Below are 25,746 nucleotides of genomic sequence, written 5' to 3'. Positions count from 1 at the left end.
ACTTTACGGCTTCTAATAAAGTAATTCTTACAAAGTGCGTGGTTCCTGAGGGAGTAACAAGTCAAAATATATTACATTATGTATGCGGATACAAGCGCCGAGAATATAAAATATATTTATACATTACACATTTGCATGATATGCTTTTCCTTAGATGGTAAGAAACTGTTTATTTTTTAATTTGTTGAATATCTTACCGCATGTTCTGATATTACTTATTCTGTTGTTACGTTTATAATACATAATGCAACTAAAATGCAATTCATAATACTACATAAAAAAATTAGTTAATATTTGAAGCTATGTTAATGTTATTTCTTTACAATTTATTGTCTATGAAATTCTAAGTTATATATATTTAGAATATTATGTAGATATGGACTTTAATAAATATTTAAATCATAACAATGAAGTATACTAAATACTTTCAAAATAAGTTTGTGTAAGGGGATCGTTCTCAAAAGGCGACGTTTTGGCCCCGACGGTCAAGTATATTATGAATAATAGATAATCCCAAAAGTAATGTAGATTTTTTAATTTAAGTTTTTTTAAATTTTAAATCAGCCATGTATTAGCCTTTTATACCTGAGCAAATATTTTGTTGTAACTGTATTGATGCACATTTGGACTCCACACTTTGATATTTAAAAAAATTGCACCCTAAAATTTACGATAGCAGAATTGTGAATAAAAAGTGAATACTTTTTACGAAATACGGCCACTAAAAACTTTTGTGAAGTGGTAGCCAAATCATTAGATATTCATGAATGTCAAAGATTTGGAGGCTGCAGAAATGGAAAAAATCAGCTAGCCGAGAAACAAAACCAGTCTGATTCAATAGTGCATAGACACATAATTAAGAAGATTGAGAAGGCTTGGAGTCAATGTGTATGGATTCCGCACGAATTGAGCGAATAAAACACCGCATATCTCAAGAGCTTCTGGAACTTGAAACTGGTCGCCTTTTCTCGATTATTTCATAACTGGAGATGAGAAATGGGTGTTGTATGACAACAGTTGTCGTAGAAAACAATGGTTATTCAAAGGTCAAGTAGCATAACCTATCTCGAAGCCTGAGCTCAAAAGTTATTTTATGTGTATGGTGGGATTGCAAAGAAATTGTATATTACAAAACTCTTAAACTTAGCTAAACAATATCAGAAATCTTTTACTGTGCTCAGTTTAATATTTTTCATGAGAAATTATGAAACACTTGTGATTCTATGCTGAATCGTTTGTACGAAGAATTAAAAAAATCTGCATTTATAATGATATATAATAAATAGTTTTCCAGCACGACAATTTCAATTTTGCCACATATGAAATTGACTCTTGATAAAATCAAGGAGCTTAGCTGAGAAATTTCATTTCATCCACTTTATTCTCCAGACCTTGCTCCATACGACTACAATGTATTTTGATCGATGCATATTAAAAATGTGGACTATGTGAAAAGGGGTTCTCAATATTTTTTTATGTAAAATGAATATAACATATTTTTATGTTCATTTAGGTACTCTTTAATTTATTAGTATTATTTTCTCTCAAAATCATTTACATTAAATCAAATGAACAAAAATATAATGTTTTTTATTTAATATTTCTTCAGCATATAACTATATGGGGTACCTCAAAACAGTAAAAGACCGACCGCCGTACATGTACGGCGATACCGCTAAAATAGTTAATAGCCTCAGAATATAAAAAACATATTTTAACAGTTTCCTTTTATTTCTTTAAAATCTATCTCTGCACATTAAAATTTTTTTTCAGCGCTTTTCCTCACACACAAACACACATAAGATATTCCCCAATTTTTCGTCGCCGTTCTCGCGAACCTTCACACGCGCATATATTAAATTCCCCAAATAGTTTTCCCGGGCACACACGCATTTTTTTCTCGTCTTTTCTCATATTTTTCTTCTCACCGGGAGCGATCGCATTAGCGTCGGTTCCGTTTGATCAAGCGGTCCACTAGAGCGGAAAGATTGAGAAACGTCGAAATTCGCACAGTGGCGCATTTACGTTGCGGAGGTACCGTACTATAGGAGAAGTATAGTGTACGGCCGAGAATGTAATTTTACGACATCACGCTCCCGAGGGATAATGAAATCACGTAGCGATGCTGACTGAGGGTAGCTGCCCCCTCAAGTGTTACTCTACTACATGGCGCATGATGTGCTGAGGAAGCACTACAAAGCGCCACACATACATGTCACCAAGAAGTGGCTAAGTCGGTTTGCATGCAAAAATTTAATTAGGCGTCCAGCTAGCGAAACTATTTCCAAACGGGCCGATTCAATTAAGCCAGACTGGGACGTGCTTTTGATAAGTAGAGGAATGGCTTTTGTTATCTTGTGTTCGTGCTTGCTATATAACAATTAAGTGGCAACTTCGCCCTATTAAATAACTTTTCTAATGCATGGTCTATGTTAGCTATTATTCTTTTATTATAAATTAATAATAAAACATAATTATTTTAATTGCACTTTCCTGGCTATCATTCCAGTCAATTTATTAATTACTATATTGCCTGTCTGTAGAATCCCTAGCGGAGTTGCAAAATTAATTTTCTACATATCGAGGCTTTAAACTTAAAAGCTTTATAATTCATACATGTTCAAATATTTTCTATATTCAATAACGAGATTTTAAACGATATTTTTGAATCAGCAACGCTCATATATCTTAAAGACTTTATAGATAAGGTAATAAAATAGATACCAGGGGCTGTAAGCTTGCCGAATTATCGCTATTTCTGTCCTTAAAGTGGTCCTTAAAAGCATCGTTATCCCTTTTAGGGTGCGGAATGGACGAGTTAAATGGTCGCCGCAATTAAAATGTAGATATGTATTAATTTACTGTTTATTGTATCTGCAATTACTCGAATGCATCATGATGACCATTATACAAACAAGCTTTATTTTAATATTGCACATACATACATATACAATAGTATCATTTATTTAACCCTTTCACTGCGGATGGCTTCTATAGAAGTCATAAGAAAATTGCCAGTACTCATTGCGCACCTAAAGGTGCCATAAATATTTGAACCTAATAATATGCTTATTTATTTCAATTTAAGGCTGTAAATCACTTGAATATACTGAATCATATTTTTTTTTAAATATGGCATGAATTGGTGCCCCACACATATTTTTAAAAGGCGGGTGAAAGGATTAACATACATTTTATTTAAAATTGACTCAAAATGTTAAATTATACGATTAAAGAATTAAAAAATAGGTGAACACCTAAAATAGATTACCATAATTTCACATAAATTTTAAATAAACTATCGCCGAAAACATATTTGTGTGACATTCTGGCCGAGATGGGTAAGAATAAGGGATGCAATCGCAACTCTCCAGGGTATTACAAAGCTCGCCATATACAAAGCTCGACACCACCCTTCAGCAACGTTTAAGTGATTAATTGATTAATTAATGTACTTTGCTTCTCTGCGATTCCAGACAATGGAGCTATTTTATAGTACACTACGAATTAGCGTATCATACAGAACGCGAATCAGCAAATAATAAATAATTTGTATTACTTTTAAATTATTTATTTGTTTTAAATAGCTATAAACAAAGAAGCTATATTGTACTAGTATATTGTATAATAAATAAATTATTAAAATAAATTTAATGTTTTGGTCAATTATATTTCAGATGTTACATCTAGAATCAATATTTGAAGGGATACGTATGTTACACCAAATAGGAAAATATTGCCTATTTCATAAAAAGTGCAAGCCCGTTGCCTAATTCATAAATTAGCCAAATTATCTGCCGTGTATAGAATTCTGTCTGAAAAAATGACGTAAGTGGTGCTCTTCAAAAATTGGAACACCTGTACGCCAGTAGTGAATTTTGTTTTGAAATATAGTTGTCGGGCGACACATCACCTGCTAAGGCCAAAATTTTCAGACTTAAACCTAACCTATACGAATTAAAGAAAACTTACTTGACTTAATGAAAGTTCTGTAACTACCTATAATTTGAACTTTCATAAGGTCAAGTTTTGTTTGGTTAATTTGTTTAGGTTAGGTTTGGGTTTGAACAGCAAATAGACGATTCGTAACTGTCAAAAATGACATTTGGCTTAGTTCCAATAAACATATTTTTAAGAACTAATTCGCAATCTTTTGCTCGTTTTACGCAATAAGCAATATCACGGATTTGGCGCAACATTTATTATAAAGGTGTCGCAAAATTAACGCAAGATTTGAATTTGCCGTCATTTGTGCAGTAAATGTTGGCAACCCTGAAAAAAAAATTGACAGCTGAGAGTTTAGGGTTAGTTAAAATGGAGCGTTACACGATACAACAACGTGTTTTTGATTGGAACATAACTTGTTTTTTTAAACTTATATGCGTTATGATAAACACGACAAATATTTACGTATTATTTTAGACGAGTTCAAATTGAAACACAATGCAGCGCAGGTTACGAGTAATATTAATTTAGGATTTGGCGAAGGTATTGCTGGTCAGAGAACTGTAAGACATCGGAAAACACAAAATGATTGACCAAATTTGATCCTTCTTTCAAGCACTTAGATGCGTTCTAAGTTGACCCCAGGCAAATTTGGATGACATCTAGTTACATATAAATTACATAATATCGTATCTTTGGAACGATGAATCACATTAGGATACAATGTCATATTTAATGATACTTCACACCTAGTAGTGAAAGCGGATTATCTTTAATTATAACACAAATTGGCAAAGTTTTGCGCGGCATATGAGAATTTACTATGCTACGTAAAATGTGCGAGAGAGAAGTTACAAATTGGATTTGTTTCGTGTTCATGCAAGAATAATCGCGTTGCACGACTCGATTAAAACCGTAATGAACGAAATTCGCAGTACGCATATAAATACAATAATGTTCGAGTTAAATTTAATCGTCGAAACACCTCCTTCAATCTTTGTCTCAGATATATCCTGGAGGGTTTAATTTAGCGGTAACTGTTCCCAAAATTTAATTATTGCAACGATAGAGAATCGTTGCAGTTGCAATTTGCTCAGATCTCCCAGTGCCAGCAATCACTTAATGACAGACATTCATGTCTGACACGATCCGTTGATTGCATTCCTTGGCGTCGAATTTTCTCTAAAAGTTTACTGAGTTGAACCGCTTCTCTGAAAGCGAATGTCTATTCAATCACACTCACAGTTAAATGATGTTTCAGAATTGATACACCTACAGACTGACGTTACATAAACTTTTCTAGTAGCCGCGATATATAGAATAATTAAATATCATACATTAGTATTATTAATAACATTAAAAATATATACCGATCGATACTTGAAGATTTTGTAAAAGTTTTAGTCACTTGCGCCATTATTCACAATTTATATGTCACAATTGCAACCACTTGAACAACGAAAAAGGAGGTTCCATACACTATATTATTATCAAGCTTGATAATGGTATAATGTATGTTGATTTGTATTAAAATAAAAAATTGTTGATTTGCTGCGGAGATCTCCGTAGCAAAAAACAACAAAAATAATAATTATAAAGAAGTATTAAGTCAACGACAGATTGCAAAAATATCAAGAATAAAGAAACACCTTCGTATATTAAGAAATAAATTATTTATTTATTTTCTGTTTATGTTTATATTATGTATTATATGTATGTTTAATTAAAATTTATTTAGTGAAAAAAAAACTATATTAGCTTAATTTTAAATAATCACTAATTTTTGATCTTCCAGATACGACAATTGTATTCATATGGGATTTGAACCCAGATCTTTCTCCAACTTTTACCATTGGTCTGTTTATTGATCACACTACACATATATTGCGATTTGATTTTAATAATACAGTATGATTTGACTCTTAAACGCCAATATGTTTTGCGAATATTCATATTATTAAAATTACAAATAATATGTTTTATATAGTATACATAAATAAATGATCTCTTACATATTTCGCAAGTGAAAATTAATATAATAATTTAGTCTTAATTGACCAAGGATGTTAACTATTATGAAACTATTTAATTAGATTCACATCAATGGCTTATCAATGTTAACTTAAGTTGACGAGTTAATTAAACCCAAATTAATTCGTGATTTTCAAGAGAACCAACCATGCGGTTTAATATCAATTTAAATGTGCTTAGATATGAAGATTAATATAATGATTTCTAAGTGGATTCGTTGATCAATGATTATATTATAGCGACAATGAAAGCATTACAGTAAATTTGCGAAATCTTTCATTAATTATAAACTATAATAACAGCTTACAATCGATAAATGTAAGCAGGGCTTTTTTTTAAACAAAAAAGGTGCCGGAACTCAAGCATTTTACTAAAGGAAATTATATTCTAATATCATTAAAATTAAATCAAAGCAGCTTTACCTATTCCACGAAGCGCATAAAAAATTCAGCAAAATTTATATGAAAGATTTATTTATTTCAAAATTTATTAAGAAATAGTTTGTCTGCATTTCAATATTATTGTATTATTTGGCCAATATGAGTATTGGCCAAAGTGTATTCAAACCAAATTTTGTTCAATAGGAGGACGTAAAAACAATTATCACTTCTCAGAATGAAAAATTAATGTCAAAAGCGATTAAATCGTGTCGGTGCCGTCACAGTGAAAACGCTCGGTAACGAGCTAAAAATTGACTGAGAGGTTTTATCATTAGAATGAAATTATATTTTAATTCATTCACATTAAAAAAATTATTTGATTCATGAAAAAATCATAATTTATTTTGGGATTACCTAATATTATCACATTGTCTCAAAAACAAGCTGTTAATTTATCTTTGAAGTTGTATCTGATACTTTTGTATGAATGTCAACGTCAACTTCTGTAAAGCAAAATAGAACCCTAATTCCTAACATAAATTTGCACTACACTTCTATTTTATTTTCACACAAAACCTTACTCTCACTCTCACTGTGTTATTATGATAAGTATATCGTGATAAGATCTTATAACAATATATTTTATTTTCACCCTCATTTGTCGGATAATGTACCTTTTCATTCTCATTCAGCACACTCATTCCGAGAGCACCTTGCAATAAATTCTCTCTTCTATTCACGCAGAATAATATAATATAATAACACACAAAATATGACGTAATAAACAATAATAAATTGTGCCATTTTTAACAAGATCCTTATGATTTACGATGCGAAATATCTCGCAGCAAAATGCACCAGACTGTGTATTGCATGCGTTAGATAAAACTGAAATTGCCAAGCAATAAAACTGTATATATAATTCACAAGGAATATTCTTATAAGCCATAATAAATATTAAAGAAAATAGCTATTTACTATACCTACGATATCTAAATGAAAATCGCAAGTAATTGATATTCGGGTGGGTGAAAAAAAATAATCTCGACAGAAAGGCTCCTTTCTCGTTTCCAAAATCCGCAAAAAACGAAATCCGATAAGCGCAATCTATGGCATAATGCGGTGAAAGCCAGTGAACCGCAACCATTTTATCGCTGGGCTTGTTTCCTGCAGCGTCATCGCACAAATTGTATGAATTCGCAATAGAAACATTACAGTGTAATTTATCGCTTTGCTAACTACACGGTAATACTAATTTTGTAATATAAACTAGATAATATTTTATTTTATTTCTACAACCTATATATTATATATACATACATAAGTATAGTAAATGTGAGTCATGTTTTCAACCATATATTGACGTCTCAAATATTAAAAATTACATTGGTTAAAAAATATTTTAATAGTGTTTATAAAAATGCTTAAATATATTTATTACTGTTCTTAATAAGCATAGCACTTTATACTATAAGGTCCGTTAAGACGCTGATAATATAGATTTTCATTAGCGTGTCAATAAAATTAAGCGATAAATCTGGAAGCTATAGTTATTGAGAGATAAAATAAAAATACATCAAACTTTTTTCGAAACCTTATAAAATAAATAGAAAGCCGAGAAGATTCGCTGAGTTTTATCGAAGACAACTACAGATATAAATATTCGTTGCTTTCACAATTCGTAAGCGATCTATTTAGTATTCGAATAAATAAATATCAAGTCTAAATATTGTTTTAAATATTAGTGCATTGTGTTTCAAACAGTACAAAATTGTATTTAAATTATTTTTGCTGGAAAAAATCTATAATAAACTACTTTAGACATTCTAAACCAACTACCAAAAAAGTCCACAGCTGCACAATATGCACTCAGAAATATGAGTAATTTCTGAAATTTCAGCAATTACAAACGATTTTTTACTATTTTGTTTATCGGATATTAATTTTTATGAGCATAGCTGCTTTTTTTAATAATTTCATAATACAAAAAGAGGCACAATTTGGCTGTAAGAATATTACACTATCTATAATTATTACGTAAAAGCATAGACTAAAATAAGTTTCTTGTTTGAAAGCATGTATAAAATTTATTTTACTTTACAAAATATTTTCTGAAGCGTCTACCTGTACTATGACAAACGACGACACGACTGAGCGTTAATTGGGTAGAAAAGTGTTGTCGGAGGTGTAGCCGACATCTTTGCGAAGAACACCAGCACGGCGTGACTTCCACGAATATTGCGGGCTGCGGATCGAGATGAATGATCTCTATAACGAGCTCACCATCCGAATAAATACCAGAAACGAGAACAAGGGCGTTGATGAATCCTGGCGGGTTAGGCGCCATGTGTGTATAATAAGTCACTCCTTTGAGTGTGTATAAATAATTTAATTAAAGGAAAGCGTTTTCTAGACACTCGAGTTATTATAACGAAAAAGCCACATGTCAAAGTAGTAACTGTACAACTCTGGAGCTCAAAAGAATATTAGAAAAACAGATACTATCAAATAAACTATTCTTAACAATTCATTATGCGGATGAAAAATATAATTAATTGCACTAATATAAAACATTATATCTTAAATCAAGGTGAATATAGTACCTTCGTGTCAAACGGTTTATATTATTGTTATGCAACATTTCAAAAATGCGTTCATAAGATTCATAAGTCGATCTCGACCAGTAGATGCGATGAGAGATGCGGCAGCTTCTGCAATCTTCACTAATATGAATTTGAATCGGCCTTCTTTTGGTTCTAGTCTAAGTTTGAGAGCTCTCAAGTGTAAATGTCAGTAAAACATATCTCTAAAGGAGTGTATAAGAGAAAATCCTCAGACAGAGTACAAAAAATATCTCGAAACCTTCAAGCAAAATGCTGGTATTTCAGCTCTGTATTTAAATGCGTAACATTATATTGTTTAGTAATGACAAACGGTCATGGTGGTTTAATGATTTTTAATTATAGTTGCAATCTTTTCTATCAAGGCTTGATTCAATCCCCTTTGTAATGGCATTTTTTTATTCTGCAAAATAGAATCTTGACCTCTAAATAAAATCACTTTCAACATATTCTAACTTATACTTATATTAGGGTATTTTTTTTAGAATGAATGTTGTATTTACTATAGTGCCATGCATAGATAGAAAGAGCTTAAATAATTCTGAAATATTTTTTATACCTATATTAGGCAGTAAATACTGGAACTGTGCCATAGTGGGTATCGTTGAGCAAACCAATCACGTTGATTTATATACATCTTTGTTCAAAACTTTCTAATGTGAATTTTTTTATTCCGCAAAATAAAATCTTAGCACATAAATTAAAATCACTTTCAACATATTCTAACTTATATTAAAATTAGACTAATTTTTTAAGAATAGATGTATTTACAATGGTACTATGCATAGATATAAAGAGCTTAAATAATTCTACAATCTTTTTTATACCTATATTAGGCAGTAAATATTGTAACTGTGCCATAGTGAGTACCGTGAACCAAAGCAATCACATTGATTTGAGCTTGCGTTGATTTATAAACATCTTTGTGGATTTTTTTTATTCCACAAAACAAAAACTTAGCACCTAAATCAAAAGCACTTTCAATATAATATTTTTTAAAATAGATTCTGTATTTACTATAATACTACTGCTTTAAATCATATTTTGAATTGTGTTTTTTTATTATTGTTTCTATAGCATTAAAAGGTTAAGAAATGTTAGCATTATATTGTATAATCAGTTGTATACCTATATTAGGCAGTAAAGATTGGCATTGTGCCATAGTGGGTATCGTTGACCAAAGCAAAAGTTTGCTGTACACTACTGGTTTTCTCCAAAACAAAAAAAATATTTTTTATTTACTTTGGTTATGGTCTTAAAAATATATATATATATATATATATACTCTGGAAAATTTAAAGCAGCAGTCAATAAATCGAATAGTTTTGTGTTAAAACACATGTAATGATATACATATTTAAGGTTGAATCCAGATGTTATACAAATATTTAATCACTTGAAAGTAATATTATTGTATTGATTACTTTTATCGATTGGGCAGTTTTTATAATATGCAATAATATTATTTAATATAAATATTTTAATTTATAGTACTTTAATATACTCTCCATAAAGTTTTCAAAGTTCTAAATTTATTAATGGCACAATTTTGCTATTGTTTTTATGAACTTAAACTTCAAATGGAGGAAAAAACTGTGTGCTTAATTTTTTTATTCATTTAAATAAAGTAGTAGTAAGATCAACATTTTAATGATTATTTAATATTTTTACTTTAAAGTTATTTTAGCCACAATAGTACACAAGAGTTATTAAATGACTCAGTGGCTGTTAAAAAATACTTCTACATTAATATAACTATATATTAAATCAATAAATATATATATAATAATTTAGAGCAAAATATTGCCGCTTATATTATATAACTTTATGCAAAGTTACAATTGGTTTACACTACGCTGTCGTGTAACTCGACAAGGCAACATCAATTTTCTAATGGAATTTCTCGATAATGCTTCCAAAACACAAAACCCAAAACCGTTTTAACACTCTCGCAGCCAAATTGATACACACGCATTAAATTCATACAAGGGCATATTTTTTATATCTATATATTTTAATTATTGATAAATAGCCGCATACGTCTCTGATACATTCATAACAACGCCTAAGTGTATTCGAATGTCGCTTATCACATTAATCCTAATGAGAAACTTAGATTATAATCTGGTTATTTTTGGATCCCTCAGAGAAATTCACACATCCATTCCCATATCCCTCGACCTTTATTCGAAATTTACTTGATTCAAAATCATAATGACACGAGCCACCGTTTGAAAAGCGACGAATTTAGATATTAATCCGAACAGCATCCTTGTTCTGCGGTACACGCCATTTGGTCCTTGGCCAAAGGATGCGGCTTGGTGTATGCGCACAATGTCGCCGAACAAATATTAAAGTTTGTGAAGCGTGAATTTGGACAGTGCTAAAGACCATTCGGGGTTATACAAATATGTTAAATAAGAGCAATAAGAATAATCCTTGGCTTATACTACGTGAAATGGATCCAAAATTTCGCTTTGATCTTAAGAAGCGATAGCTGCAGAAAGTGTGTAGCCAGAGAATCTAATTAAGAATTATACTGAGAATCTGATCCGAAAAATCTCATAGAAAAATTCAAATTAATATGATGAAACTTCTTTCGGTTTCTTAGAACACGTGGTTTGACTTTGGACAAGACGCTTGGTTGATCTGCCTGTTATTAATTTTTAATCACAATCAAATTAGTACTGAAAAATAAAAAAGTCATAAAAATCTCCTTAAAAGAGTGCAATTGGTACCTATTGCAGTCCAGGTGAACTAAAAAAATTATGTATCAGACTATTTTATTTTATTATTAAGAGACCACTGTGGATAATATTATATAATACATAGAATTAACTGAAAGGCAAGTCATAGTACTTATTGTACATCTAATGAATAGCCTTATCCTCCGAAAAATTAAGCTCAAACAATTTTCAGCGTTTCTTTCCCATCGTGAATAGACACAAATGAGCAAAATCACGTCCATTGGGGCGAAATCAGTGGCTTTTTGACGAAATGATACCATTATAATAGGTATTCGAACCTCGTAGCCATGCATTATTTATACAGACGTAACACTACGCGTTATGAATCGCAATAAAAATAAATATACTGGCGCCATTGAATTGTGATGGCAAAAATTATCAATTAGCGGATATGATTCATAAAGCTATTGGGTATAAAATTAATCAAGGATTCATTCATTCGAATTAAACTTTGTTGTTTATTCGGGACTGTAACATATTGATAACATTAGCAATCATGAATACTGCTATAAATGTTAATCAGGAATTGAATTGTGTTTTAAATGATTGAAAGATTATATGTGATATGTTCGCAATAGGTTGAGAAGGCGTCAGTAGCGTTTTGTTGTGTTTTGGGCACGATACGATGCTCTGACAGCACGTCAACATCGAGGCAGCAATGTCCTCAATATGTACAATTTAAAAAAGCGTAATCAACACAATGTTATAAATATTATTATTGTTCCTACAGCTTCACAAAATTATTTTCATACCATATGGTTAGTCAGACCATTGACAATATCAATCTTCACTCGAGTAATAGCTAACTCTATATCTATATAGATAACAAATTATTTGATGTCGTGTCTATAAAATTCATGAATTTTATAGACCGATATTACTGAGAGTGTTTATTAAATGGACTCAAACCTTTAATAAAACATTTTACGATAAACATAAAGCCTGAAAAATGAGAAGACCCTCCTTGAAAATTTTGCAAGAATAGGATTTTTAATAACATCAAATTAATCAGTGAGTTTCGTAGATACCTGTCAATTTATAGCATTACATTCGTGGCTCACCTTTATATCATATTGATAAGGTAAAAAATATACTTTAGCTTTTGATAAAAATAAAAATAAACCCAAGGCCAATGTGCTAATATTTTTCAATTCGAGGGGAGCGATGGTGTTTTTTCACTCGAGTCGCTCGGACGATGTCGAAAAAAATAAAATTACGACAATTTTATTAATGTCATTCTTTGAACACAATGCCAAGATACGGGTAATAAACGCAGTTATGGTCGTGTTTACGTCAGAATGGTTTATATATTATATATAAAAATGAAAAATACCGTATTTTACTAACTATGACATATCAATGTTTCTATATAGATATATTATATGTAAACACTATTATTACTTATTGCTCATTTGAATAATCAACGAAAAGTATCTTACATAATTATGTATATAATATGTATATAATTACGCATAATTATAAAATAACTGATTTATCTAAAACACAGTTTTAAAAATAATTTTAAATTCAATAGTTTTGCTTTGAACAACGAACATAAGAAATTTGCCGAAAACCAATAAATGCACAATAGCCACTCAAACCTTCAAAAACCATCAAATATCACAGCATAAAAAATCCAATCTTTATAAATGAATGTTTGACTAAGGATCGAAGTCTCCGTTTCGTATCGATTGAGTAACGATAATTATCGATAATGAACGATAATTTTCGATAACGACAACGATAATTTTTCATTATCGATTATCGTTCGATATCGTAATGACCGATAATGAATTTTTCGATTATCGATATTCAACGATAATTATCGATAATGAACGATATTACCGTCTTTTTAAACGATATTTGGCGGGAAAGTACAAAATAAAATATTGTTAACCAATGGCGCGCGAAATTATGCGCCTTTTGACTTCACGTTTATGGCCGAACTAGTCCTAATATTAGAAAAAGTTAAAAATGTGAGTGAGGAACTTCCTTTCTTTCTCACGAAAGAATTCGTCACTGAATTTCAGAGACAAATGGAACGAGTTTTGCCGAAACTTAGTACTGAAGAGCACCATGTACGTATGGCCAATCAACTTTACCCGTATTATAAGGGATTACCTCTTACTCAGTTCAACAAGGAAGAGTCCACTCTAAGAAGATTTCTTGACTCACATCCATTGTCTCAAGAGGTTGAACAGGAAACTCAAACAAGGCAGCATATCGGACTGGCATCAACTCTTGCCCTCGACAACATGGTTTTCATGGATCAGTTGGTGGCTGAAAAGGCTCAGCATGCGACTCTAAATCGTAAAAAATCGGCAGTGGAAAAGTAGTAGGACTCCTTTAAGATTTATCCCGGACCTTCATCTTATAAAATTTATGTATTGACCTGGTGGAAAGACTACAACGGGATCTTCCCGTTGTTGGCGGCTGAAGCCAGAAAATGGCCAGAAAAGTGAACGGTTTTTTCTGCTAGAGGAAACCTCGTAACATCTTGGTTTGACCCGTCAAATGTTGAAATGATTTTCTACAAGAGTCCGTATCACAAAATACAACATTGGAATTCCTATTGTTGAAGAATTACCTATCAGAGAGAGGGATGATGAGGAGAGTAGACCATCATTTTTAACTCCAAGAAGTCGTGCTGGTTCTGCATCTAGTGCAGCAAGTAAGGACTCCCGCAACACTGTGAATGTGACTACAAGAAAAGCTCAAGACAGTTACCGAAAACTTAACAAAAAAAGTTACAAAGAATGAACTCAAAAGATGATGTTGTCAGCATTGGTCCTTCAGAGACTATCAGTGCAAGTTATACAGAATCAGAGGCAGATACAGAAACTGATTAAAGACTTATTTTGCTGTGAATGCATCAATGCATCTTAAAAAGTGATTAAAATAAGGTGAATTTTTTGAAATTTTAATATTTGTGATTTTTTTACTTTAAAGATAAAGTAATATTTTTATTATTTAATGTTCTGGTCATTTTAATTTATAACTGGTAATTTCAGATAAATTTGTAATATCAATAATTTAATAAAATTTTGTTAACAATTTTTTTTTTATTACAAACGAAAGTTACAAAATTTATCGTTAATTTTTGAGGTTGTGCAAAATAAACAATATTATTTATATTAAACGATATTAATCGATAACAAACGTTGTTATCGATTACACGAACGGTAATATCGATCAAACGATTAATTTCATTTATCGTTATCGACCATTATCGATCTAATCGAAAATATATTTTTTTATCGATTCGAACATTACGCTCCTTATGGTTGACTAAAATATGCTTCAAATAGCATTGTTGTACGTATCAGACGATCGACAAACATTAGCCTAATTTAACTAGCTTTGACTGAGTAGTTGACTTTTAGATGTGCGGTTAGCTGCATTCCGAAAAACACTTAAGATATCATTGAGATGATACGAAAATGCCAAGGAGTCACAACAGCAGAGATAAGCAAGGAGACTGCATCGATACGAGAAGCACACATCAGCGGATTGTCCAGATGTCATCACGAGAAATCTCAGTTGCTCCACAAAATCACAGCCGATTTTTTTTCCCAAGGTGACGAATATTTGCATTCTTTCTGGTTTATAACGTGTACCTTGCGACTTAAGCTGTTGAAATGCTTCACATGGTTGATTGCATTAAAACGAAAACCCCAACAGTTAAAACACTTTATCGCTAGCCAATCTGGATTTTTTATGTCTTGAGTAAAGAGTGAAGGGTGAAGAGTGGTTCTATGAATGAACCCTACAGCAGCATAAGTTAGGCAGCGTAGCGATAATTATCTCAAAAAATATTAACTTATGCTTTCAAGCCCTATAGGTTTTGGGTAGTTTGTATAAAAACCGAGCTTGATGTATTCAATCCTTCAAACATTGACACAATTGTGACACGATGTGCTTTGCGACTGCGAATAAAAAATTACCATAAATATGGTATGCATGTATTCAATCCTAAGCTGAAATTCAATTTTGCATTTTCATGTTTCAACACCGCGTGTCGCTGACTAAGGCGAATCAAGGGTTGTCAAACACACACATATTTTACCTCTCAAAAATACTATTTTCTCACACAAACAATGAATTTAAAGTTGTAAAAAATCCAATAAGCATATTTTTACAAATTCAAAGTAATATCACGCCTTCCGGGATTCGATTTAATGCATCCCGTGAGGGGAAGAACTAGGTGCAGTGGAGCTTTCGCTCCTCTTTTCGATCTCGGTGCATTCGCGCGAAAATTTATCGCTACATTTCGCTACACCTACAACATAGCATTACTTACGATCCGAATAAATATTCATGGATAGTGCTTATGCATTGCACAATACGCGCAGATGTTGTAGAAGAACTTGAGCACGTTTTGTGGAGTTTCAGAAATTACTGTGATTTAATTACGTAGCTACTCGGCACGCGCGCCAATGCTCTCGTGCATTAATTGGTCTTTATATTTGATTCAATTTATACACTTTGAATCAACTCGAGTGAACGCAGTAATACAAACATACATTTATGCATTATATCTAGTCACAATAATATAGTAACTATAAAAGCGTATACATGCATATATTCATACGAATATATGAGGCACGATATTGTTATCTTTACATGTACGCACGCTGGAAACAATGAAGTCATCAGACTAGATTTGATTTATAAATGTCTTATAATACATTTCATTTTCCATATGTAAACATTCAATGTAAGGTAATGTGGGGATTCCAATAATGACCCAACAACAAATACATATGTACATATGTAGTGAATGACTAAACAAAACACAAGTGAAATGGTATAATATAAAAACACAAGAAAAACTCACAATAGTCATACAGACTTTCGAAAGCCATTAATGCTAATTACAGCAACAAAAAAATTTCTAGAAAAAATATTTAAGTATTATTGTACGAATCATTTTCTATGATCGGATGGTCGCCCATAAAAGACCACCCGTAAGATATACTCTTACCCGTAAGATATATACTTTAGGTACAGAAGGCGAAGCTTAACAATAATACTATTGGTATTGGCCTTCTCTCCCATTCGTCCAAGCTTCTTCCTAAGAAAAGTATAAAAGACCCAATCACATTACATTTCACAATCACCCCTACACAGCAAGACTCATCAACTCAACTTAGCTGACCACAAAGATCCAGAGACTAAAGAGACATTTAAACCTGCATTTTAATTGTATATCGGTATTCTATAATATATTTAACAAAAAAGTGTGTGGGGCTGATTTATTCACTATGACAAAAACTAGATAGCACTCTGGTAACACTGACATGACGGTGGCGTAGTGCAACATAGTGACGGAAAGACCATGACCTCCGACGATCACATGTATCATTGATTTAATAAAAACAACATTTAATTAATTGTATACAACTTCAATATGTGTGTAATTGCCACACATCACCATCCGTCCACCAAATTGGTGATCCCGACGTGATCCACCAAACTGATGACCCCACTTAGCATGCTAACCACCTCTAATTATATTTCTACTTTCAGATACTTTTATCTAACTCTTTAGTAATATCACCTCCTAAAATTCAATCCCGTGTTTTTTTAATAAATATATTACCAAGTATAGTATTTTTAAATAATATATATGTCGTTTTAAAATATCTTTACACTAGTGTTTCATTGAAATTACATCGAAATACATTAGTTAAAATTAATTTTATCTGAAAGATACTAATGGAATTATATATTTAATAGATAGCAAGCAGCTAAAAAGCTTTTCTAGAAATGGACTTTGTTTACCGTTAGATTCCAAACATTTAAAATGTTTTGGTAAATCTCATGAACCCATATGTTTTTGCTCTGGTAGCATTAATAGGTAGAAATAATAGTATTATTCATTTCTCGAATTAAAGATTCGGTTTCCAAAGTTTATATACCTATAATTTTATTTTCCGTTAATTCAATATCATTATTTACCTTGTGAATATAGTCACTTCGTAATACTAATTATATATGATAAACTAATATATTTATAACTACGTAGCTGAATATAATTAAAAAAATTTGGAAGCGGAATATCAGATGAAACTAATGTAATTTTTATAAAGTTGTATCTAAGAAAGATTTAATTTTGTCATGAAACCAGAGTAAGATAGTAATCATGGCATAGAAAGATTTCAGAACCACTCTTGTTTAGTCTTTTGTACGTGATTGTGAAACAAGTATAATATACGAATTCGCTTATCGTAAAAACACGTAAAATGACTCACCCGTCCCAATATATTGTTAACAAGAAAAGAGTCAAATAATTAACAGAATCTTTATGAAGTGTCGAATATTGTCAACTCTCACAAATTATAAACTTAAAAGCGTCATAAAATTTTGAATGAAAATTTAAAATATTTTATTATACATGCAAAATTTTTTTTTACATATTTGCAAAAGTTAAGAATAATCATGTTTTGCTACTTCTTAAATGATAATAAATAATAATTATCTAATCAAATCCTAGATTATAAGCAAAAGCTAGCGGAATTATACGCCGTTGTTGACCCCTTGACCCATTGTTAAATTAAACCAACAAACAAATATTCGCATTTTTTTTGCTAACCAGAAAATGCATAAGGATGCCGAAACGAAATGTGTTTGCTTATAAAATAGATAGTTATAAAACTTTGTGAAACAATACTTTTGAATTGTTGAATAGCGATTCCCTATTTTTTTTATATACACCGCTCTCACTACCTGGTCTAAATGCAGCTGTGAATTCAACGGACTTTTTGGAAGTACTGAATATCGTTGCGGGGAAGTGTTCACTTAATCTCTAAATGGGTTTTGCGAAATAGAACAATATCCGAAGCATTTTTCAACTTGAAAATTGCAATATATATATTTCATAAGGAGAAAGCAAATATTATATAAATAACCATTTCTACCAGAAAAAAAGAAATGCTTCATTAGAGAAGAGGCATTAAAAGTTTAAAGAAAGTTTTCTTATTTGTCCAAGCTTCTGAATCTGAGGGAAAATATTAAAAACTCATGTATAAGTTTCAACAAAAACCAATATAAATCTACAAAACACAATGTTTTGGCTTAATAGAATATTAAAATGCAGAACACCATATTTGCATAATAGCCGCGCAGACTTTCTATAGTTTTAAATTATTACAAATACTCTTTAAATCCTTTTATATATAGGCCTAAAAAATGGATCAAGTAAACATAGTTTGAACTATTCTTTTTAATTATTGAGTGGTCGCCCAATTGGGTGCTACATTGCAAATATGATTTTGGAGCCATGTCATTCTCATTAGAACTGCCACTGTTTTATGCATTAGATTAACTTTTAATTTAAACTAAATTCATGGTTTGGTTATCTGTGAATTATATCTCGTTTTTGTTAATTTTACAACGTGCTCTACGCTATTGAAATAATAATTTTACAATACCTTTATGCAAACGCTCTTGCACGATCCAGTCGCCTTGGCGCAGCACGATGAAATTTCTGAAAATGAAAATGAAAATACATTTATACATCAAATTTAACTTCCGTCGTGAGGTAATTGATTCTAAAAATAAAAAGATCGCAAGAAAATTGTAAAAACCAAGGAAAAGCGACGCATGGAAATTTTTCGAATATATGGTCGCCCGACGCGGGTGTTATTATCCAATTTAATATTCTCAACAATTTCCACGAAACGTATAATTTTTGTCAATTGCCTGCGACATGCGGGGTATACCATGACTTTTGACAGGGGTAAACAACTAGCGGTCCACGAACAAAGTATGAATAAATAATGTAAGTTAGAGCATGATATGAATATGAAGGAAAACCGTAACTATCTTGTTTCAAAATAAATTATTAATATTATCACATAAAATAATAGAATCGAGTATTAAAATATAAAACGAAAACCTAAAGAAAGTTTTTAATCAGAGAATAATTAATACATTTTGGTTGTATACTTTGAAACAAATTTTACGGATTTCAAGAATATTATTACTTGAGCCGTATATAAATTATGGATTTATACATACATACATAATTTTATGTGTTATTATATTAGGGTAATGTAAGAAAATATTTACAACTTCTGAATGTACAAAATGTACAATACTTTCAGCCACATACGACTAGGGCTAAACGCTTGCTTGCTTTTTCTTCCCGTAATTTTCTGCAGTATAATAAGTAATAGAGGTTAATGTATGTACTGAATTTAAGGTCATTGAATAATATAATATAATATTATATCATTAAAAACAATTATTTTATTAAATATAGTTTCAGAATCAATGAATTTTTTATATTATATAGTATAAGGCACTCGCAGTATAAACACATTAAGACTTACAAAATAAGTTTTAAAAGTGTTTAATTCATAAAAAATACATTTAATTTTAAAACATTAATCTATGATGGTCATGATGGCCACTATATTAATAATAAATATACAATTAAAAATCAGTTATGGTTCACAGCTAAAATATATTAGCATCATCCCACAAATTTTTTCAGCTCCTCATAACTATCGCCGAAAACATTGGATGGCTTGTACAGAAACCGAATTAAATTTTAGATTTTATTATTTCTAAAGGTAAACGCATTACGTCTGTGTTTTTGTTACATACTTACTTCCCATTTTACATAACTTTAATATTTTCTAGCTTCAAATATTTTTTATATAATATTCTCTCATTCACTAGTCTATATTATTAGATAGTTTTATATCAAATAACTGATTTTTACTCAGTCAGAAACAGACAAAACGTTCTAAGTAAAAAAATATATTCCATATTTATTTCACGAGAGGTGTTTTACTAATAGCGTTAATTTTTTTTTTTTTTTTTTTTATTTATTTATTAACGTAATTCCGCATGAGTATAAAATTACTCATTCTACGGTTACATTTTATTACAGTTTTATGTTAAATATGAAAAATAAAAACTTATACATTAGAAAGTATTTAAACTCTTATCAAAATAACAAGTATAACAAATTATAAGAATGTACATACACATATACATACATCCATACATATGCATACATATATAAAAATATACAAACATAAACATATACACACATTTTTTTTTTTTTTTTTTTTTATTTTTTTTTTTAAAGTTCGATGAATTTTTTTAAGAAATAATTTTTAATTTCTTTAAAGTTATTACTGGTTGATATTGGTAAATCATTATATGTTTTAAAAGCTATATATTTTAAAGAATTTGTTCCAAACTTTACTGAAAATGGTTGAGGGATGTGTAGATCATATGCAGATCTAATTTCATATTTGTGTTGTTCTTTTCTAATTTTAAATTTAGTATTTATAGTTGATTTTCCCTCTAACATTTTTTTTGTTATCATTATTAATTCATATTTTGGAAGGATAGTTATAGGTAAAATTTTTGTTTTTATATATATGTCTTTAGTGTGAGTATCAAACGGTAAATTCAATAATTTTTTTATGGCACTATTTTGTATCACCTGAAGTGATTTTATTTTAAATTTACTTGTAAATCCCCAGACGCAAGACATATATGTTAGATGACTATGAATGTGTGAAAAATAAATGCCTAATCTAGTTTTATATGATAAAATATTTTGAAACCTGTATAAAATTTTTGACATTGGTAAAATTTTTTTTATTATATAATCAATATGATTATAAAAATTTAAATTTTTATCTAACAGCAGACCTAAGAATCTTATATTATCACTTTTTGTAATTAGAGAGTTATTTACATTAAGAGAAATATTAAAATCATCATTAAATATCATATAATTTGTTTTTTTTTCATTAATTGTTAATTTGTTTAGTCTCATCCATTCATTAATATGGATCAAATCATTCTGCATGTTGTTTTGCATGAAAGAACATATAAAATGTTGATTCACAGGACGCTTTAAATATATTTTAGAGTGGATATATCGAGTAAGAATAAGGGACGCAATCGCGACTCTATGACTCGCAGCTGAAAGTCGCCGAGCATTGACGACTTGCCGAGTAATAAGCTACAGGTTGGTGTAACCCTTTTATGTATATGTGTATACGTGACAACGACGTATGTTCTGTACGTACATTTACATGTTACAAAAATCATAAAAAAATAAAATTGTAGCTCGGAAAGTCTGACAATGATATATTCTGCCCAAGTGCCTCGAAAGGTTGTTGTAAATTTTATAAACCCCGCGATACTCGGACACGTGCCTCCTAAGGCAGGTGAGTAGTTCGGTACTTGCCAGGTCCACAGGTGGGCTACACCCGCAGTTCTAAAAACGTCACTCGTAAAAAGTTCATCTCCGCGTACAGCCATGGCTATAAACCGAGAGCAATAACAATAGCTCATCGGGCGGCCAATATAGTTTTTAGGGTTGACCCTAGGTCTAGAATCGACATTGTTGTGTTGGTCCAACGACCGAAAAGTTAAACGCTTAGAAGAACCGTAATCAAAATTTCGCTTACTTTCCACCAAAAAATAAACATCGTTGACCCTTCGACCTTAGCTTTTTTTTATTACGTTATTTGATGACCTGTGCATAATATTTTTATGTAGCATACGAATATCTGCTTATTTTTAGGCGAATATGTATAGTATGTTGATATGGTAAAATATTAGCATATTCGAATGAATATAATATACATGTAGATTGTAGAACTGACTGTCAATTCAATTTTCACACATCACATGCATTCGATATTAGCTCATCCTGTGACGCAACCGACGACAAATCAATAATTCAAATACTTTCATAAGATCGTTTCGCATCAGCAAATCATATCTTATATAATATATATATTGGATAAAAGGCAGTGATTGGAAAGCTATTACATCTAATTCGTTCGCTAATAAAATATGTTATAATCAATATTCGATATTAGTAAAAATATATGTGGCACTTATATTACTTTTTACTTAATTATAAAATAAGTTTAAAAATATTTAGAAATGTTTATAAATCAACAAAAAAAATAGTTTAATTTTTATGATTGATTAGACTTAATATATACCTTATTAAATTTAGTGATATTATTTTTTATTTTTGAAAATTTTTTGCAACAAATATAAAAATACATGGTAATTTTTTTCTCACTTTAGATCATCGATTTTAATTTTAATTTGCTTTGACAAAGTATTACACAAAATATATGTATAGGATTTTTCTTATAGTTTTTTTTTTATCAATTTTACGGTTACATAAAACCCATAGATAATATACATTATATTGCCTAAATCAAAGGTTATCAAACGTTTTAAATTTTGCACCACATAAATAAAAATCAAACCGTATATAATGTATCAACACAAAAACATTTCGTGATTCTTAATCAGTGCATATAAAATGTATTTACAATTAAAGAATAAAACATTTTTATTGTATATTATTAAATTATATTCGAAAATATAAATAAAATTTTCACATTATAATAAAACAAGTCAATGATAAGTAATAATAAATGAGCAAATATTAGGGAGATTTATTATGGGTGACAATTAATGCGAGGGGTGAGCCTGTTTCACATAAAATTTCTATGAGTTGATCTTTTTCTTGAATTAAAAAATTCAATTCAAGAAAGAGATTATCCAACTTTCATTTTCTAAATTATCAGGAAAGTAGGAATAAAAATTATTAAAAAGTCCCGTGCAGTATTTTTCTATGCATTTATTTTGTCATATACAGCAAAAACCGTTATATTGTTAGCAAAAGTATATATTGCCTTGCGAACTAAAATTTAGTTCATTCAGTTTTGCAAATTATCGGCCAAAACAAATACGCTAAACGCCAGAGTTCAACGGTAAAACAATGGGAGAGCTAAAATTTGTATTCTGACAGAAATATTTGGACCCCTGAACGTTGTTCGAAGAGTTTAATTAAAACTTTGCCCCTCGACAATCACCGCACTTCTATGTGTAAAATAAAGAACATTTATTTTAATAATATATTTTACACCACCAAAAATATCACTAATAGTACATGTACCATAGTTTTAGAATCCCTTTAATAAAAAAAATCTACAATATTAATACAGTTGATTCATATGTAATGTTATGCGCTTATTTTTTAGCGTGTGTAATGTTTTTGTAGAATAGCTGGATTGTCGACAGCACCTTTCAGTAATTTGAAGAAATGCTTCGCGACATATAACTTTCTGCGAGAACTCAGCTAATCGTATTCCAACGGTCCTAAAAGAAAGGCGCTGGCGCTTTTGTTTTTTGGGAATTTTTCCACTAAAAGAGAATATTTGGTTATTCGGGGATTCCAAATTATAGATCCCGATTCAAGAGTGCTACGAAATAAGGTGTCATAGAGAACGCGAATAACTGACGGATCGTGAAAGTGAAAGACGTTGCTCACAACAAATCCGAGCATCTTGGAAGATTTATCACAGACGTCGTTTATGTGTAGAGAGAATCTCCATTTGTCCTTAAAAGTGATTCTGAGATCTTTAGTGGAAGTTTCTCTAGTCAAAATGTTCCCACCGAGATCGTAGGAATAAATTGATGGCGAACGGGATCGAGAAAATGACACAGTATGGCACTTTCCAACACTATAGGTAGAGTCTCCAATTACTCGAACCATCAACTACTCGAGTATCGAATATTAAAATTTTAAAATACTCGAGTACTCGAGTACTTTCGAGTATTTACAAAATGTACCAAAATAGCTATTATTCAAATTCGTGCACATATAAATAAATAAATAAAATACTTAGTATGTTAATTTTTACAATTATTTTAACTTAACGAACATACTTTTTAAAAACAATAATGCAAAAAGTGTCTCGAATTTAATATTACTGCTAACCTTTGGTTTTATTATTCCCGTTATGGAAAAAACCCTTTCCGTTGCTGTTGATGTTGGTCTTATTGTCATTAACTCGTTGGATAAGGCTTCTAATTTATATCTGTTCGCTTTTTATAGATATAAAATTTTTTGAACTCTCTTTTTATGTTCTCTTCTTTCATTCCCTTCTCTGCTTTTCTCTTATTTCCTTCGACTATTGACAAAATTGCATTTTGTAATTCTTCTTGAATAGATTTTTTTCTTAACAATACACAATATTCTACTCCTTCTGATTAATGCGAAGAATTTAAATCTATATCATTCGAAGATGTATTTGGGTGAATCCCTTTCACTCTAGAGCTAAACGGTTCGCAAAGAACTGACTTTACTTTAAATGACTTTAAAACACACAATTGTTTTGATTTATATTTTAAGCTGAGGGATCAGTATAAACAATTTACAACACTTTACGCTACAACTGCATAGTCTTAAAACCTAAAATTTTTTTTGTTGATATTTCATATTGTTCATTGCCATAAATTAGATAAGTCGGGACTGTCGAACAGAAAACACAAAAGAAATTTCTCCGTCGTACCCACTAACATAGCCGACGACCGGAACTATGCAACTATGGAACTATGAAAAAATTATAACTGATAGTAACCGCTCTAACTCGGGACTTTGGGCATAAACGCCAAATAAAAGCAAGACGTTAACCTTTACCGGACCGAGTTAAAGTTATTTTTGTTTCTGAAATATTTTAAATTTTTTTAATTTCGAGTATTAATCGAGTAATTTTCAAAATACTCGATTATCAAGTACTTGAAAAATAGACAAAAATACTCGAGTATCGAGTACTCGATTACTCGAATTGGAGACTCTAACTATAGGGCAGACGGTTAACGAAAGCCCATCTCCATAGAATGAATCCGCATAGTTATACAATTTTTTTTTATATCATTAATAAACAACATAAAGAGCAGAGGGCCCAGGTTGGACCATTGAGGAGCCCCTGAAGGGGTGAAGTGTTCTTTCGAAAATCGGCCGCCATATGTTACAAACTGTCTACGATCGCTCAAATATCTCGAGAATAACCGAGTTAAATCATCCAAACAACCGAGGTTCGAAAATTTCTTTAATAATAACCTATGACAAACCTTGTCGAAGACCTTCTCAAAATCTGTATATACTTGAATTAACGCATCAAGAGATTTTGTCACCGTTTTGGTGGACGACAGAAGGTTAGTAACAATGGA

General features: G+C 30.7%; 1 protein-coding gene across 1 annotated transcript in view; it reads right to left on the bottom strand.

Moving 5' to 3' along the window:
* Reck (Reversion-inducing-cysteine-rich protein with kazal motifs) overlaps nt 1-25,746 on the bottom strand; it is a 100,301-nt gene that overhangs the window by 63,967 nt on the left and 10,588 nt on the right. The window contains exon 2 of the mRNA XM_088198230.1: nt 19,158-19,213. Coding sequence (XP_088054356.1) covers nt 19,158-19,213 — 56 coding nt within the window. The remainder of the gene's footprint in view (nt 1-19,157; nt 19,214-25,746) is intronic.

Source organism: Plectrocnemia conspersa, unplaced genomic scaffold, assembly GCF_051122295.1.
Source record: "Plectrocnemia conspersa isolate PC_06_02 unplaced genomic scaffold, ASM5112229v1 ptg000011l, whole genome shotgun sequence".
Classification (NCBI taxonomy): Eukaryota; Metazoa; Arthropoda; class Insecta; order Trichoptera; family Polycentropodidae; genus Plectrocnemia; species Plectrocnemia conspersa.
Note: the sequence above shows the minus strand (reverse complement) of the source record. Positions and strands in the feature narration are given on the sequence as shown.